Raw genomic sequence first — 19,286 nt, 5'->3', positions numbered from 1 at the left:
CTTTATAATTGTTCACAGAAAAAAAGAATACTTAGAAACATTATTAGCTGATTCATATGAAGCGATTGAAAAACAGTGTCTTAGTCTGGTATCGTAACATTTTGAAAAATGCACGTAACTGGATATACTGCCTTTGAGATGACCTCTAACTATTTAAATGTAACCATGCAATTTTATTCTTCCACTGCAGTTAAACCCCAATCAAGAATGACAGAACGAAGTTTCTATTGTATTTTTAAGCGTACCATTCCACTCTGATGATGATGTTTGATGTTTTGTGGCGCAAGGGCCATTTCACGGCCAAAGAGCGCCAGTTAATCTTACTAAAAATATGGACAATGATTGTGATAAGCGGCTGTATAATGGCCATAAAGTTCCTCGCGGTAAGGCGGGTAAAAACATACAAGTAATAAAATCATGACCATGCCGTGAAAGGTGTGTGTGGTGAGAATAGATGACAAGAGTTGGTGATTATAAAAAACGATGGTGGATATGAATGGCATTAGCACAAGTGCCTCACTCGTTCCTACCCTTGCGTCCAAGGGCCGTGAGGCAAGTGCTTTCTTGTGTAGCCACCGCAGCAAAAACCTCTCTGGAGAGGTTGTGCTACGGAATGCCCGGGTATATGATATGAAAACTATGAATTTCTTTTAAAAACGCTAACAGTGATTTATGACTAAAAGCAGTTCCCTACCGACGAACATTGCAGGGTGTAAAGGTATATGTTGTCGGTAGGGTAATGGAAAGTGTTGTTTTCTAAGAGTTTCTAAGTGTTTGCACTGGATTAACATGTAAAGGACTGACTGTTAATGCTTCACCACATCTGTCACACAATGGTGGATCGTCACCAGACAAAAGATAAGTGTGTGTCGTGCAAGTGTGTCCTATCCTGAGTCTCGTTAGTATTACCTCGGTATGACGCGATTTTGACACTGGCAGCCAATGACCAAGGTGTGGCTTAATAATGTGTAGTTTGTTTTGTGTGTGTGTGTACCCCACTTGCTCTGCCAGTAGTCCCTGCGGTTTCATTTGAGAGACGACTTAAGATCAAGGGCCGGGATTAATATGGGTGTAGGGGCAGTGCTTTCGTGAACGGATGCAGCGAGCTGATCCGCCCTCACGTTGCCTTGGATCTCACGGTGCCCTGGCACCCAGCACACTACAACATGTTGTTTGAGTGTGTAGAGTGTGCATAAAATGAAGTGAGACAAGGACTGGGTTTTTGTGTTTTTTAAGAGTGTGCAGAGCCGTTACTACACTGAGGGAGTCTGTATAAATTACTGCTTTTTGTATTTGTAATTGCTTTATGTGTTTAGCCGCCACAAGTGTCGCATAGGCTTCCGCTGTGAAGATACTTGTGCCTGGATATGGAGGGCCAGCATCCGAAAAGGATGGGCCGACAGCAGCGTAGGACACAGAGGAGTTAGACTTGGAGGCATCTGTAAAGAACTCAGGACGTGTGTATTTGTGTTGAAGTTCCAGGAAGTATGTTCGGATATGGGCAATAGGCGCATGTTTTGTAACTTCTAGAAAAGACACATCGCAGTCTATAGTCTGCCATTGCCACGGTGGCGGGTATGCTACAGGAGCCATTAAACTGTGTTCAAGTGAGACTCCAGTTTCCTCATCTAGACTCTTCAGGCGAACTGAGAAGGGCTGCCTCATTGAAGGCCTGTTTTGAAACAGAATCGAGCTCGACAAATCATTAATAGTAGAGTATGAGGGGTGCTTCTTGTCTGCTTTCACCTTAAGGAAATAAACAAAGGACATGTAAGTTCTCTGCAGATGAAGCGACCACTCATTTGACTCAACATAAAGGCTTTCTACGGGACTGGTGCGAAAAGCACCCGTAGAAAGGCGGATGCCCAAATGGTGCACGGGGTCCAGCATCTTCAAAGCACTTTGAGCCGCAGACTGATAAACAACGGCCCCATAATCTAAGCGGGTGCGAATGAGGCTTCTATATAGGTTCATGAGACATTGCCTGTCACTACCCCACCTAGTATGTGACAACACTTTTAAAACATTCATGGCTTTTAAACATTTTGTTTTTAGATACTTGATGTGCGGTACGAAGGTCAACTTGTTGTCCAAGATTAATCCTAAGAATTTATGCACCGTATTAACAGACAGACGTTGACCGTTCAGTTCAATGTCGGGTTCTGAGTGCATGCCTCTCTTTCTGGAGAACAAGACACACGTGCTTTTTTGTGGGTTCAGTCGGAATCCGTTTTCCTCTGCCCATTTGGAGACCTTGTTTAAACCTAACTGACCCTGTCGCTCACACATTGCCAGATTGCAAGACCTAAAACCAAGCTGGACGTCATCGACATATATACAATAAAACATATTGCGAGGGATGGTCAAGTGCAAGGAATTAATTTTTATGAGAAAAAGTGTGCAGCTAAGTACACCACCTTGTGACACGCCTGTTTCCTGGACAAATGTTTGGGAAAGAACCGTGCCCACTCGGACACGAAATGTCCGGTTTGACAGGTAACTTTTGATTATGTGGAACATTCTTCCGCGCACGCCAAGGTGGGACAGGTCTCTTAGAATTCCAAAATGCCACGCTGTATCATAAGCCTTTTCGATATCGAGGAACACAGAGAGAAAATATTGTTTATGGACGAAGGCGTCCCTGATCTGTGCCTCGATACGAACAAGGTGGTCTGTCGTGGATCTACTCTCTCGAAACCCGCACTGAAATGGGTCGAGCAAACTGTTTGTTTCAAGAAAGTGTACAAGTCGGCAGTTTATCATTTCTTCAAAGACTTTGCACAAGCAGCTTGTAAGTGCAATAGGCCTATAACTCGAAGCTAAAGAAGGGTCCTTGCCCTCTTTCAAAATGGGAATAACAATAGCCTCTTTCCAGGAAGTAGGAATAGTGCCAGAAGACCAAATAGCATTGTACAAACAAAGTAAGGTTTTTCGGGTTTCGTTTGGTAGGTTTTTTAACATTTCATACATCACACGGTCAGAACCAGGGGCAGAAGTACTGCAGGAGTTTAGAGATGTTCGGAGCTCAGCTAGACTGAAAGCTTGGTTATATGCCTTGTATCTAGTGGATTTGTGTTCGAGTTTCTGCTTTTCTATTCTTGTTCTGTATTTTTGGAAAGTGTCAGTATAGTGGGACGAGCTGGATACCTGTTCGAAGTGTGCACCGAGGAAGTTTTCCTGATCTTTCAAGGTATCACCCTGATTGTTTACGAGTGGAAGTGTGTGTACTTGTTTTCCTGCTATCCTACCGACCATGTTCCAGACTTTAGCCTCCTGTGTGTATGAATTAACCCCTGATAAAAACTTCTGCCAGCTTTCTCTTCTGGCCTGCCGACGCGTTCTCCTGCCTTGAGACTTTATTTTTTGAAGGTTTCAAGATTTTCGGCTGTCGGTGAGTTCCGAAGCAGCTTCCAAGCTCTGTTTTGTTGTTTGCATGCGTTTCGGCATTCAGAGTTCCAGCATGGCACACGCCGTTTTCCTGGGTGTCCATTTGTTTGTGGGATGCATTTTGTTGCAGCATAAATCAAAAAAGCTGTGAAGTAGTCGACAGCAACATCAATGCTTAAAGTACATAAGTCACTCCAACCTAGACGAGCAATGGTATAAAAGTGGTCCCAGTCGGCTCTGTTTATGAGCCACTTCGGAACACGTGGTGGACACTCAGTTACTGTATTTGTGCTCAAAACTATGGGGAAGTGGTCACTTCCATACAGATTCCTGACGACTTTCCACTGGAGTAGAGGCACCAGAGATGGAGATACTATGCTTAGGTCTATGGAGGAGTAGGTGTTATTGGCGAGATTATAATAGGTTCGTTCTTTTGGATTTAGGAGACACGCGCTCGAGGAGAGAAGGAACTGTTCAATCAGTCGACCTCACGCGTCATACCGAGAGTCACCCCACAGCCTGCTATGCGCATTAAAGTCTCCAAGGAGAACATAGGGCTCCGGAAGTTCATCAATTAAAGAGTGTAAATCACGTTTTTGCAGCTGATAGCTAGAAGGAATGTAGATAGTGCAGATTGTGATCAGTTTATCAAAAAGAACCACTCGAACAGCCACTGCCTCAAGGGATGTTTGGAGTTGTAAGTGTGTGCATGCAATTTCTTGATTCACTTTGATGGCAACACCTCCAGATAATGTCATGGCATCATCATGGTCGTTTCGAAAAATAACGTATTTATGAAGAAAATTTGTGTGTTTTGAATTAAGGTGTGTTTCTTGTACACACAGCACTTTTGGTGAGTGTTCGTGTAAGAGTTCTTGGATGTCGTCAAGGTTTCTGAGAAGACTCCTGACGTTCCATTGTATAATTTGAGTGTTCATGGTGAATGTAAAATAGTGCTGTGTGTACGAAAAGCGGGTGGCTGTTTAGACAGGGAGTTTGAGTTCACTTAACAGGGCCATCACCAGGCCCTGTTATCTGCTTTTTTGTTTTCTTGGCGCGCTCCAAGAGCACGCCGCTCTTTCGGCACCAAGGGTACCGACGTATCCATTGCCTCCTCGGAGGCACTGGATGCCCGCACGTGCGGGCTGCTAGTTCGAATTTTTGGCCTCGTCTGGTGAGGTGAGGCCTTGAGACCCGAGGACTCTGGAGTCTCCGGTCTCTGTTTGGAAGTAGGCGGTGTAGCCTGGGCTACAACCGCCTTGGGGGCAGGTGCCACAACCGCCGGCTCGGTATGCGCAGGCCAAAGGAGTGGCGAGGGGTGGTGCGGCGGTGCCCCCTGACGCGCCGCATCAGCGTATGTAGGTCCATAAAATGGAGCGACTCTTCGCCGTGCTTCCTTAAATGTAATGTTCTACTTCACCTTCAACGTAATTATTTCTTTTTCTTTTTTCCAGTATGTGCAGGAGCGTGAATATGCGGCATGGTTTCCTTCGCAGTTTACACAGTGTGGCGGTTCTTTGCAGTTCTCAGACACGTGGCCTAGGACTCCACATTGTGCACAAGTCTGGCGACCACGACAGGTTTTAGAGCCATGGTTATACCTCTGGCATTGGAAGCAACGACGAGGGTTTGGTATGTACGGCCTGATAGATGTCTTTGTGTACCCTGTTTGAATAGATTCCGGTAGTTTACTGGATGCAAACGTGAGTATTAAGTGTTTTGTCGGTGTTTCCTTATTATCGCTTCTGATGATGATTCTCTGTACATTAATGAGATTTTGGCTCTTCCACCCCTCCAAAAGTTCAGTCTCAGTCAGGTCAAGTAAGTCCATGTCAGATACCACTCCGCGAGTTGTGTTTATTGATCTATGTGGTGTTATGGTTATTGGTATGTCACCGAAATATGAAAGACGGTCTAGCTTTTTAAATTGTTCTTTGTCACGGATTTCGAGGAGAAGGTCTCCACTAGCCATTTTGGTTACCTTGTATCCTGTGCCAAGAGTTTCGGTAAGACATCTAGAAACTAGGAAAGGAGAGACGGTCCTGGCTTGCTTTTCAGTTTTTTCACAGTGAATGACGTGGAAGTGGAGGAAAGTTTCTGTTGGCTGGTTGAAGAAATTTATGTCGTGGGTGCGTACCCGCTTTAGGCCGGTACGATCAGACAGAAAAGGGAATGCTCCATGCATGCCGGTCATATTTTTGTTCAGCAGCGTTGGTGGCCACCCACCACGGAGCCCAACAAGGGGACGCTGCAAATTTGCAGGTGCTGAAAGCTTGCAGATGTCAGCCGTACAACACTGCCATAACCCAATGCGCCTAGACCAAGGTAGGCTATTTGCACAGGGTTAACCCTTGCCGCCAGGAAAAATGAAGTAAACAGAAGAGAGTAGAAGACAGGACAGATAGATAGTGAGAGATAAAGACAAAGATGTAGGCAGAGAGAGATAGGAAAATGCGACTGCCGATTTCCCCTGGGGGGGTCAGCCCAGGGGTGCCGTCTGCGTGAAGCCGGGGCCAAAGGGGTGTGTTGCCACCGCTGGGGGGCCTTAAAGGTCCAATCACCCAGCATTAGCTCGAACCCCAGGATCCCCTTTTCCCCGGACACGGCAAAGCCACGCACGGCTAGGCGTGGGAGGGAGTCGGAACCCCCACGTTAGCTCGGGTCCGTGGTGTCGCTACACACCAAACGCCTGCTTGCGCAGGCGCCCCTGCGGGGTACCATTCCACTCTATAATGCCTCTGACCCTAAGAGTTATTGCAATAAATAAATAAAATTTAAGGAAAAAAGCAGTGACTTCTTACTTGGAAAAACATAACAAGCTTAACAGTATAAGCTGAAGGAGCAGCCTTCCAGGAGCCCACTAAACCGTTTTAGCAAGCCAAAACGTAAGCATACAAGGTAGCCGTCTAATGTGCACACAAGCATCGAAATGCTGTCGAACCTGCTTTTTGACCTGAATACGAGTTGTGAACGATATTCACTTTGGGATTACAGAAACTTGTTTAAAAACTACACGTCAAGACCCACGCCAGATCATGACGAATGAGTGGCAGTGGTCTGTTCATTACTATCGAGTGGGTTTGTTCAAATATTTAAAAGCTTCAAATATTTTAACAAATATTACAGTATTTGAATTCACTTTGATTCATATTTCTATTATTGAAAATGTCAAAGAAATGAATGAATAGGTGTATGCTGGTTCGCATGTAACCCATTTGCTAAGGTTATTTCACTGCAGCGGAGGAGTGCGGCATCATGAATAAGAATAACGCCTTTATTGAAAAAAAAATCTGCACTATCGTGAAGACCCAATTCAAGGTTCAATGAACATGTATTCTTTCTTTTTCAGCTTAAAAGCTTGTTATGTCGGTTTATATGCTCAAAGTATAATAAATTTCAGAATGAAACATATTTGTCAGGCTGTCACTTGCAATCGAACAGAAGTCATCGATTACTATCCAAAGTTGTTTCCACTTCCTTTGAACCAAAGATATAGCATTTGCGCAGGCCTTACTTATAGTTTAAAAAATATGTATATTGTGTCGACTAGTTAGGTCATGACATATATGCTGATTTTTCTTTATATTGTTACGGGAGGGCACACAGCGAAATGAGGTGACAGTTGAGATGTGTTTGCACAATGCCAAGCCTAAGCTGAGATGGCAAGCGAGAGCGTGCTCCACATCCCAGAATCACGTCGTCTTTCTCGCTGTTTGTCTTGCTTCTTCAGCGTGATGTATTCTTGTAACATGACCACCGGGTGCAAAAACACCGTCTCGATGCTTTCTATGGTGTTGAGGAGTAGTAGAGTTTTAAGTTGGGAGACATGAACAATGTCTGTAGACAATGGATCGAAAAGAGATGACGAATTCAGCGGGGCTATCTCGTAAATAACGTCGGTCACCAGGCGCAAGACCCGGTAGGATCCTGAGCACCGGGAAAGCAGCTTCTCGGAGAGACCAACATGCCGAGTCGGGGTACACAACAACACAAGGGAACCCGGGGCAAAGGAGACATCACGATGTTGTGCGTTGTAACGTTGCTTCTGTTGCTCTTGCGATGCTAAGAGGCATTTCCGAGCGACTTCTCAGGTTTTGAGAGCTCTGGTGATAGTGTCACGGGCGTATTTAGTCGGCGAATCAACAGCTGTCTGAAATATGGTATCGAAAGGTAGAGTTGGTTCGCGGGCAAATATGAGATAGAATGGTGAAAACCCTGCTGTATCGTGGCGTGAGGAATTGTATGCAAATTTAACAAAGGACAATGCAACGTCCCAGTCTAGGTGGTCAGAGAAGACGTACATGGAGAGCATATCAGTCAAAGTCCAGTTGAATCGTTCGATAAGCCCATTAGTTTGTGGATGATAGGTCATCGTAAACTTATGTTTGGTTTAGCAAAAGCGAAGCAGGTCGTCAATAACTAAGGAGAGAAAATAGTGTCCATGATGTGCGAGGAGTTGGCATGGAGCTTCATGATGGAAGATGACATCGTACAGAAGAAAAGCGGCAACATCTGTGGCACAGCTGGTTGGCAAAGCCCGCGTGATAGCGTACCGGGTTGTATGATCCATAGCAACAGCTATCCATTTGTTTCTGGAGGTAGACTGAGGGAAAGGGCCTAGGAGGCTATGATGACCCCGCTACTAACTGAACGAATGATCACCGCGGCTTCACACTTAGCGAGCCACAGGGCCGCGACTTTGCCACCTACTCGCGTGTAGCCCACCGCTCCGCGCGCGCTCATCTAATAAGGAGTTTAGCGCGGCACGACAAAACAGACAGTGTTCCAATACAAAAATACACAACACTTTATTGCCCTTGGCGGCACCCCGAACAACAGTACAACGTCCGCTCCCGGGATGCGGAGAGCAAAGGCGCGCAGACGTTCACAATAAGGGGAAACTGCGGGCCCGTCGCAGCTGGCAATGACGAGCTTTGACACGCCGGTCGGGAAAAGGTCCCTCGCGGCTATGCTGCGCACTCTCACGATGGCCACTGGGCCTGGTCGCAAGTGTTAGGGCAAACCTCGTACGCGTAGGCCTACGGCAAGTACGGCTCTGTGTGGTACGACCACTTCAAGCACTAGGCACCGCTGTGGCCTTAGCGTACGGTACCGAAGCTAGCACTCAAATAAACATGCCTTCCGAGGTGCCAAAGGCAACCCCAGGCAGGCTACAGTCCGGCGATTCCCAAAGGCGACGCGGACGAAGGAAACCCGTGCGCCGACCACGGAGGAGAGAGAGCTCCCTCAATGTACACGTACCACATGCCGCGCCCGCACGTGGCGCCATCTATCGCCACGCACCGTTACCAGAGCAGAAAAAGCAAAAGGGTGTGGCCGTGCGGCGGAATGCCTGCGAAAAGGTCGCGGGCGCGCCCCAGATTCCCACAAGGTCAAGACCAACACGAAAGAAGGGGTCAATAGGAAGATCAAGCGGCTGGAGGAGTCCGGCAGGACTCATAGGCGATTTTTTTTCGACGTTGCCACTGGTTGCATGCAACAAAATAGCGGCGGACAGAGCGATAAAGCCTGGGCCAGTAAAATCGGCGATGAACATGGTCGTAAGTCTCAGAGAGACCAAGGTGACCGGCGGTGGGGGTGTCATGGAGCTGGGCGATAACACTCGAACGTAGGTGGGAAGACACCATGAGGAGCAGTTCGTGCTCATCTGTGTTGACATTGTAGCGGTACAAAGTGCCTTCTTCAAGCACAAACAGTCGAGTAGACGAATGAAACATCGGAGAGTTGCGCTTCTCAACAATGTCACGCAAGACGGGATCTCAGCGCTGTTCATCACGCATGTTCATCACGCAAAGCAGAGAGAGAGAGCACACATGGCGGCGCTTCATCTAAAGTCTCAGGGGTTCCACTGGATGGCGGAACAAGCAGTCAGCGTCATGGTGTAAACGACCAGATTTGTAAGACACTGATAATTGATAAATATGTGGGGTTTAACGTCCCAAAACCACCATATGATTATGAGAGACGCCGTAGTGGAGGGCTCCGGAAATTTCGACCATCTGGGGTTCTTTAACGTGCACCGAAATCTGAGCACACGGGCCTACAACATTTCCGCCTCCATGTAAGACACTGAGTAGTCATATCCTTGTAGCCATAGTGCCCAGCGACCAAGACTCCCAGTGGGATCCTTCAATGACGAGAGCCAGCAGAGAGCGTGATGATCAGTTGTGACTGTGAAACGGCGACCATGTAAGTAGGGACGAATATTGCCAACTGCCCAAACTAGAGACAGGCATTCCCTTTCAGTGATCAAGTAGTTCCGCTCGGCCGCAGAGAGCAAACGTCTGGCATATGCGATAACACTGGTGCAGCCACTTTAATGCAGGACCAAAACAGCACCGATTCCGTGGCCGCTGGCATCAGTGCGGACTTCTGTTGGGGCAGACATATCAAAGTGGGCTAGAATAGGTGGTGTTGTGAGCGATGAGAATAGAGAACGCCGAAGCCTGCGCAGCGCCCTAAGAGAGTGGAACATCTTTCTTCAGCAAGTCCGTAAGAAGTCTGGCCACGTCCGCAAAATTATTTACAAAATGTCGGAAGTAAGAACATAGACCTATAAAGCTGCGGACTTCCTTAGTGTTGGTCGGGACGGAGAAGTTTTGCACAGCTCGAACTTTATCACGATCAGCACGTATGCCAGAGTCGACAAGATGGCTCATGATGGTTATTTGCTGGCATCCGAAGTGGCACTACGATGAGTTCAGTTACAGTCCTGTGTTACGAAAAACAGAAAGGATGGAGAAAAGGCGGTCGAGGTGTGTTTCGAATGTCAGAGAAAATACAATGATGTCGTTCATGTAACATAGGCAAATTGACCACTGTGTCCATCATTCAGTGTCCATCATTTGTTCAAAGGTGGCTGGAGCATTGCATAATCTGAACGGCATGACCTTAAACTGGTAAAGACGACCAGGGGTCACAAAAGCAGTCTTCTCGCGGTCCATGTCGTCGACAGCAATTTGCCAGTACCCTGGGCGAAGGTCGATGAAAAAAAAATACTTAGCGCCATGAAGGCAATCCAGGGCGTCGTCAATGCGCGGTAGCAGGTAAGCATCTTTTTTTAGTGATCTGGTTCAGATGTCGGTAGTCGACACAGAATCGCCAACTGTTGTCCTTTTTCTTTACAAGAACAACAGGGGAAGCCCATTGACTAGAAGATGGCTCAACTATGTCTTTGGCGAGCATCTTGTCGACTTCCATTTGAATGACCTGATGCTCCGCAGGAGAAATGTGGTACGGCCGTCGATGTACCAAAGATGCATCGCCGGTGTTAATGCGATGCTTCACAATGCTGGTTTGACCTAGCGGACGGTCCCAGAAGTCGAATGCATCAAAGTACGATTCCAGGACGTGATGGAGCGCGTCAATTTGATGTGGCAAAAGGTTCACCGCGATCATTTTTTCCACATTAGAAGATGGACTCTCTGTCGAAGAACAGACTTGCGTGCAGTTGGGGCGACGCACATCATTGGGGTACAAAGCTGAGATGATGCAATCCTCAGAAGGTGTCAGCGTGGCGAGAGCTATTCCACACGGAAGCACTTGCGGACACAGAGCAAAGCTCAGCAAAGTAATGCAAGCACGGTTTTCCGTAACTGAATAAGAGTGTGCGGAAAAGTAACACTGTGAGTCAGAAGGACGAATGTAATGGGCGTGAGCACGTAGTCTCCATCAGCTACAGGTGGCGGCGCTGTTACGGCAATGCAGGTAACTGTTTGCGGTGACAAATGGACATGTTCAGCAGAGCAGAGACAAACTTGGGGCGGACTGGGCGTATCAGTTGTACAGGGCAGGTCAAGTTGCAACGTGCTAGCTGAACAGTCCATGAGGGCCGAATGAGCGGGCAAAAAGTCTAGAGCAAAGATAACATCATTGGTGCAGTTGGTGAGAACATTGAAGAGGACGAAGGTTTGATGGCCGGCTATAGTAACGTGTGCTGTGCAGACACCAACGACGGCAGCTGCACTGCCGTCAGCAACACGAACACAGCATGAAGGGGCTGGAGTCAAGACTTTTTTTAAGTGGTCACGAAAGTGCGAGCTCATAAGAGAAATTTGAGCGCCAGTGTCAACTAAAGCTTTAACAGATAAACCATCCACTTTTACATCAATCAAGTTCTGTTTGGTCAGGAGTATCAACAGAGGAATTGTAGGGCAAGTCGTAGCAGCAGCGTCACCACCAGGAGCTGCACCAGTTAGTTTCCCGAAGGAAACCGTCGGGCAAAGGACGGGGATGGGGAGTTGGGTGGCAGCGGAGGAGACCGCGAGAGTCTACATCGCGGTGAAGGCAAGTGGCTGTATTGGGCATTGGTCGTGGCGGTCATGTCGTAATGGGCCGAGTCATCACGGCAGGGTGGTTCTTGGCTAGAAGGGCAGGCTAATGCATCGAAGTTCGTGAAGTTTGGGCTTGCGTACGGGGGTGAGGTCCACGTGCTTCAGCAACGACGCTAAATGTGTCCCACTCGTCCGCACCGGAAGCAAGTTGGCTTGTCGTCAGGTGTCCTCTATGCGTTTGGATCTCGGATACGTGGAGCGGGATACCGGTAGTGCCAACGGGTGTTCAAGGTAGGCGGATGGACATCGGATCGGTGCACACAACAGATCGCCTGAAGGCTCCCGTTTGCCAATGCTTGGCGCACAACGCTCTGCATGAGGAATATGGCGGGCTGAGGATTATGTGGCGTCAGGACCCTCAAGGATGCTGGTAACATTGCTTCGATTTCACGTCGAACGACCCTCGTAATGTCAGCAGAGGATGGATTGGGCTGGGTCTCAAAACTGAGGTCCTCACAAGTTGACGTTGCAGTGGTGTTAGGAAGACGGGTGAAGTGATGGGCAATGCGATGGCTTTTAGCCTCTTGAAAGCGTCGGCACTCTTTAATGACGTCTTGAACTGTCAAACAGCCTATAAATACAAGGAGGCTAAAGGCCTCATCAGCGATGCCCTTGAGTACGTGCGCAACCTTGTCGGCTTCGGTCATGGTGGTATCAGCCTTACGGCAGAAGGTCAAGACATCTTGAATATAGGCCAGGTAAGACTCCGTGGATGTCTGGACACAGTTACCAAGTTATTTCTTAGCGGCCTGCTTGCACCCGACAGATTGACCGAATAACTCGTGCAACTTCATCTTACAGACGTCTCAGCTGGTGAGCTCTTCCATGTTGTTGAACCATGCCTTGGTTTTTGAACCATGCCTTCCATGTGGGTACATGTGCGCCTGTCCATTGCACGCTCATAAGCGCTCATTTACTTCAGTTGACATTAGAAAACCTAGCAACGCCCGCTTTGCTTTGCTGGCCTGCGACATGTAGAGGTATGATTCGAGGATCTGCCCTTCGGAAAAAGGTCTATCATCAAGTTGTTCAGCGTTTCATGCAGCACATTGCGTTCACACGCAAAACAATCACAGGAACACAGTTGATGTTCTGTTGACTCATCACTATCGCACAAGTCACACCTGGACGTATCTGCCATTCCCATGCAAAAAAAAAATCACAGCATATCCACGGAGTGAATGATGATGAGTGGGGCGAAGAGTCCGTCAGCCCATCCGCGCTTCAGTCCGTCCGTTCTTGCTTCCATTCGTCTGCGCGACCATCCGTGCATCCATCCATGCATCCGTCTGCGAGTTCGTCCATCCATCTGTCTGTCTGTCTGTTCTTGCGTCCACCTGTCCGTATGTCTGCGCATCTATCCATCCATCCGCCCGTCTATCCATCCGTCCGCCCTTCTGCTAGTCTGTTTGTCCGTCTGTCCTTTTAGTGAACACTTAAAGTACCCCATCTCCCATATCGCATCCCCTGTGGCACATACCCGCTCTAGAGCGGGTATGTGCCACCAGCGGCTATGTACTAACACATACATACATATAAGGGATGGACAGACCCACGCCTTAAGGAGCTTTGCCCCTAAAAGAGAACGCTTTCGTGAAAGCTACTTCTAACCGCAGACAGAATGGTAAAGTTGCGTCCCTGTGGGAGAGGCGCGATGGAACTCGAAGCCTGTGAAACAGTGGGCAGGCAGGGCTTGGTGCTCCCACCCCGGCCGGCGCACAGCGTGATCTTTTTGTGACAGGCGCATCTCGAGTGTGCACGACTGCTAGAGGCATTCACGGCTCAACACAGGGACCAACACATCGCTCGAGGCTAGAGGGGTCTTAATTAGCGGGCCACAACCGATGAGGCATCGTCAGATGACGTCAGATACAGCAGCGCTGCCAAGAGGGATTCCATGCCTACCAAAACTTGGTTTTCGAATCTGCATGATGCCACTGACATGAAGAATATCAGCTATGAGGCAGGGTCAGGGGATGATGAAAGTGTAGCGAAGATGAGTGGCATGAAATGCATGGAAATGAGTGAAGGGGATGACTTCAATTAGGTGAAGAGCTCGACTTATTTTGGTACTACTAAAATTGGGTCAAGTAGTCTCAGCACGGTGATGAGGTTGTAATGTCCCCGGATGGTGAAGAGGTAGTCGGTGAAGAGAATGGAGACGAAAATACAGGAGGCGACAGCAGCACTTAAAACTTGGAAGGTACAGCCGACAACAACGTCGGGCAAAAGGAAAGTGAGACCACGCAGAATGCAGGCATCAGCGGCTAGAAAGCTGCACATTTCAATCCCGATTTGAAGGAAGACAACGGGAAGGATAGAGGTAAGAAAGAGGAGGAGAAGAAAGAGAATGGAACGAGCAGTGAGGAAGAGGCTGGCAGCGTCGACGAAAGTGGCCCGGCCGAAAAACAAAATGAACATGGCACCTTTGTGAGAGAGCGCCGAAGGAATAAAAACAAAGTTTTGGGACTGAAAAAAAGCAAGCCAGGGTGACTCATCTAGGGCTGCTGGAAGGTGGCAGACGTGACACGTGCCTTCAGCTACGTGTCACGTCTGGCATCTTCCGAAGGTTGATTTGGTTGATATGTGGGGATTAATGTTCAAAAACCACCAAATGATTTTGAGAGCGGCAGCAGTGGAGGACTCTGAAAATTTCAACCGCCAGCGGTTCTTTAATGTGCACCCAAACCAGCACACGGGCATACAGCATTTTCGAAAATGCAGCTGCCTCAGCCAGGATTAAATCCCGTGACCTGCGGGTCAGCAGCCGAATACCTTATCCACTAGACCACTGCGACTGGGCAGCTTCCGAAGGTGCCCGGGCTGCTTGTCGCAGGCAAGAGGTGCTTGTCGCAAGCAAGGGGTGCGAGAGAAGCGCGAGGAAGTCCGAGACACGAATGAGGCAACTAAAAATGCAACACTAACAAGAAGCAATGGGTCATAAGAGAGCACAAGAACAAGGCGGAGGAAGCCACCACTGAGGAGGATTCAGCAGTAGTTTCGTGTGTGTGAATCACGAGCGTGCGTCTCGCCGTGGCAAAGGCTACTCCTATTCTGAACTGAGCAGGCATTCATAACCACAAGGAGCAGAGACGTCTGTGGTACTATCCCACCCTTTCTACTGAAGGGGAGCAAGCAGTGTAGAGAGAACCTACTTCCCTGTCAAATGTCAAAGATGGTGCTTACGACTAAAAAAATTGGTCCCGAATCTGGATGTTAACTGCAAATGTCGTCGAAAAACGATAGTCTTGCTTCTGGAGAGAGTGAACAAAATGTTTATTCAATGTTCTGCGCAACAAAATCGGTGAATCGTAATCTGGAGGCTCTGCATTAGAGTGCCTCGAGCGTGTAGCTGAGGCGAACGAGCGCATCGAGGCATATTAGACCCGAGCGCCATCTAGCAGTTATTTTCGAAAACGAAGGCGTGCGCGCTTGCGGAGAAAGATGTGCGCCTGTCTCTGAAGTGATAAGGTGTAGAACGCAAAGTGACGGGCAGGTGCTACCACCGCGTGGTCTTAGCAAAGTGTTGGAAACACTTAACTTTTTGAGCATCGCGTTGCACTGACAGTGCAATGCGATAAACGCTACAGTACTTATAGTTACTTGCGTGTGCCTCTTCTAGTACGAAGGCACACATACAAAACATCGTCGTATTGTTATGGCACCTCAGATATGCGTAATAATTGCTTTTTCATTGACAATCGCATAACTATGATTGCTGAATCTTAAGCAATGTTGGTGGGCAAAACAGACAAATGTACAGACAGACAGATCAATATTGGTGGGCAAAACAGACAAATGTACAGACACAGACCAAAATTTTTTCGTCGAAGGTCCCCAAGAAAGACTATCGTCTGTCAAAGTGTTTGCAGACAGTGATAAGGAACTTTATAGCACTGCCTGTGGCCAAGAAAGGCAAAAAACCTACAGCACAGCCCGTTTGTCTTCTCGGTCATTTGCAAAAGTGCCAAGCACGTGAGTGCGGGATTGAGTGTTTGGTGAAATGGTGGGCAGAAGGGGCAAGGTTAAGTAGAATGCGTGGATTGATCATTAAATCATTTACTATGAGCTTGGGACTCAAATGCAACAGTATTCATTAAGGAATCCCGAAAACAAAATTTTACCACAAAATTCGGAGAGTACAACAGCCTACGCACGAAAGAGTCAGAGGGGGGGGGGGGGGTGCCATGTCTGCCCTATATGCTCAAAGAAACATGCTTGTCCCACCATTGTTTAAAGCACAGGATTAGGCCCGTGCATGTTTTTTGGCAACGGAAGCAGAGAAACAGTGGTCTTGCATTGAAAGAACAGCTAAGTACCATTTTTGCTCCCGGAAAGTTGGGGACCATAAACAGGCCGCTGTGAGAAATACATCTTCACTTAATTTTTATTTTTGCATAACTACAAAGTTTAAACTGTTTTCTGTCAAACTTATATGGTGGGGCGTGCTTCAATGAGACAGTGTATGGCTGCAATGACTTGAATATACAGTTGAACACCTTTATAAGGCTATACAGTTGAACACCTTTATAAGGCATGAGGTGTCTCTTATAAACAGGGTACCTCGCATGCGTTATTAATGTCAAGAAGCATGAACAAAACGTTGGTGTACCTGTTGGAAGTGCATCTACAGGCAATGGGTGTGCTGGCTTCCGCTCTGAGTCGTTATGCTCTGCCAGTGGTACAGATGGCTTTATGTGTTGTGGCAGCTTTGAGCCCTTTTTGGTCGTGATTCCTTCAGCCTGAATGTCGGCAATTTGCTGCTGGCAGTAATGAAACAAAGGACTGGCAGGAATACCTGTAGAGAGTGACAAATGTTTAGATATCGCAGATAAATCTGGATACTCTAAGGGTGTGATATTGTTACGGGGAAATAACTTTACTTTATAAAACGAGGAATAAACTCGGTGGTGGACAAGATGGCGCCCAGTTGGCTCGCAGATCTGACAACATCGTCCTCCTCTTTGTCTTCTTCGTCGTTCTCATCCTACCGTTACATGATTTCCCCGGCGGCTGGAGCACCGACCCGGTGCGAATCAGGAGGCACTGGAGTAATACGGTTTGAGTCGCGTAACATGCACTACGTCAGTGTGAGGGTGAATGATGGCGGGGTCCGTAGGGGTGATTTCGTATGTGACGTCAGTTACTTGGCGTAAGATACGGTAGGGACCTGAATAGCGTGGGAGTAACTTCTCCGAAAGTCCAACGCGGCGTGAGGGGAACCATAACAGAACGAGATCTCCGGGTGTGAAGTGGACGTCACGATGGCGGGCGTCGTATACGCTCTTCTGATTGTCCTGGGAGTCCAGTAAGCGTCGTCGAGCAACTTGGCGTGCCGCTTGGGCCTTCATTATTGCATCACGAGCGTACTGAGACTTGTCATTTAGTCCGGCCGGCAGGAGGGTGTCGAAAGGTAGCGCAGGGTCACGGCCGAACAACAGAAAAAAAGGAGAGAACCCAGCGGTGTCGTGTCTGGAAGAATTGTACGCGAATGTTACAAACGGTAACGTAGTGTCCCAGTCGCGGTGATCGGTGGAGACATACATGGAGAGCATGTCGGTGAGAGTGCGATTGAGGCGCTCCGTTAGACCATTTGTTTGTGGATGGTAAGCAGTCGAGAGCTTGTGTTTAGTGGCGCAGGAGCGGAGGAGGTCATCAACCACTTTGGAAAGGAAGTAGCTGCCTCGGTCGGTAAGGAGTTGTCGAGGGGCGCCATGATGTAAGATGACGTCCTCCAAAAGGAAATCGGCCACGTCAGTTGCACAGCTGGTTGGAAGGGCCCGTGTGATCGCGTATCGGGTAGCATAATCGGTTGCTACTGCAATCCACCGATTACCCGCAGCTGACGTAGGAAAAGGGCCAAGCAGGTCCACGCCAACACGGTAGAATGGGTCTCGTGGGATGTGCAGTGGCTGAAGACGTCCGGCCGGAGGGACATTTGGTTTTTTCCGTCGTTGACAAGGGTCGCAGGCTGCAATATAACGGCAGACGTCGCGGTACATGCCAGGCCAGAAGAAGCGCCGGCGAACTCTGTCGTAGGTCCGTGACACGCCGAGGTGACCCGCTGTAGGTGCATCATGAAGCTGGGCGAGAACAGTGTGACGCAATTGAATGGGAACGACGAGTAGTCTTTCGGGGCCGTCAGGACGCATATTGCAACGGTACAATACACCATCATGTATTTCAAACATTCGAAGGGAAGGGTCGGGCCTCACCGATGTGAGCCTTCGGATAATACCGTCCAAGAAAGTATCTCGTCGCTGCTCGATTCCAATGTCATGAAACGCGGATAGAGAGAAAACGTCGACAGGAAGGGTGGTTTTAGAGGAGTCGCCGTCTGGAGGGTCGACAGGATACCGGGACAAGCAGTCGGCATCTTGATGCAGGCGGCCGGTTTTATACAGGACTGAGTAATCAAATTCTTGAAGGCGCAGCGCCCAGCGGCCAAGACGGCCTGAAGGGTCTTTAAGGGACGAAAGCCAGCACAAGGCGTGGTGATCTGTGATTACTGTGAATGGCCGGCCGTACAAATAGGGACGAAATTTACCGACTGCCCAAACAAGTGCCAAACATTCCCGTTCAGTTATTGAATATTTTCTTTCAGCAGGCGAAAGAAGGCGGCTGGCATAAGCAACAACACGGTCTCGTCCTTGTTGTTTCTGGGCGAGGACTGCACCGATGCCATAGCCACTTGCGTCTGTACGAACTTCTGTTGGAGATGAGATATCAAAGTGGGCGAGGATAGGCGGAGACGTAAGCAGACACACTAGATTTTGAAACGCATCTGCTTGCTCAGGGCCCCAGATGAAGCCAGCGTCTTTTTTGAGAAGTTGAGTGAGAGGGCGTGCTACGTCGGCGAAGTTTTTAACAAAGCGGCGGAAGTAAGAACAGAGGCCAACGAAACTGCGAACGTCTTTGGTACAGGTTGGTACAGGGAAATCTCTTACTGCGCGTATTTTATCTTGATCAGGGCGAACCCCTACAGAATCAACGAGATGTCCGAGGACAGAAATTTCACGACGGCCGAAGTGGCACTTTGCCGAATTGAGTTGCAGGCCCGCCTTACGAAAGACAGATAAGATTTTCGATAGCCTTTCAAGGTGCGTTGCAAAAGAAGGCGAAAAAACGATAACGTCGTCCAGGTAGCACAGGCAGATGGACCACTTGAAGCCGTGCAACAGAGCGTCCATCATACGTTCGAATGTGGCGGGCGCATTGCATAAACCGAATGGCATCACTTTAAACTCGTAAAGGCCGTCGGGAGTGATAAACGCCGTCTTCTCACGGTCCATGTCATCAACGGCAATCTGCCAGTACCCAGAGCGAAGGTCAATGGAGGAAAAATATTTTGCGCCGTGAAGGCAATCCAGGGCATCGTCTATGCGTGGTAAAGGGTAGACGTCCTTCTTCGTTATTTTGTTTAAATGGCGATAATCGACGCAAAATCTCCAGCTGTTGTCCTTCTTCTTTACAAGTACAACAGGGGACGCCCAGGGACTGCATGAAGGCTCGATGATATTCCGAGAAAGCATTTTGTCGACCTCC

The 19,286-nt window shown here is 48.4% G+C and overlaps 1 protein-coding gene across 8 annotated transcripts in view; it reads right to left on the bottom strand.

Moving 5' to 3' along the window:
- LOC119185467 (uncharacterized) overlaps nt 1–19,286 on the bottom strand; it is a 631,054-nt gene that overhangs the window by 57,905 nt on the left and 553,863 nt on the right. For 7 of the 8 annotated variants that reach the window (XM_075883179.1, XM_075883181.1, XM_075883187.1 and 4 more), the window contains one exon: nt 16,354–16,539. The exons of the other annotated variant lie outside the window; for it this stretch is intronic. In XM_075883179.1, the coding sequence (XP_075739294.1) occupies nt 16,354–16,539 (186 nt within the window). The remainder of the gene's footprint in view (nt 1–16,353; nt 16,540–19,286) is intronic. 8 annotated transcript variants of the gene reach the window in all.

Source organism: Rhipicephalus microplus, unplaced genomic scaffold (assembly GCF_043290135.1).
Source record: "Rhipicephalus microplus isolate Deutch F79 unplaced genomic scaffold, USDA_Rmic scaffold_15, whole genome shotgun sequence".
Lineage (NCBI taxonomy): Eukaryota > Metazoa > Arthropoda > Arachnida > Ixodida > Ixodidae > Rhipicephalus > Rhipicephalus microplus.
This window is presented reverse-complemented; position numbering and strand designations above follow the sequence as displayed.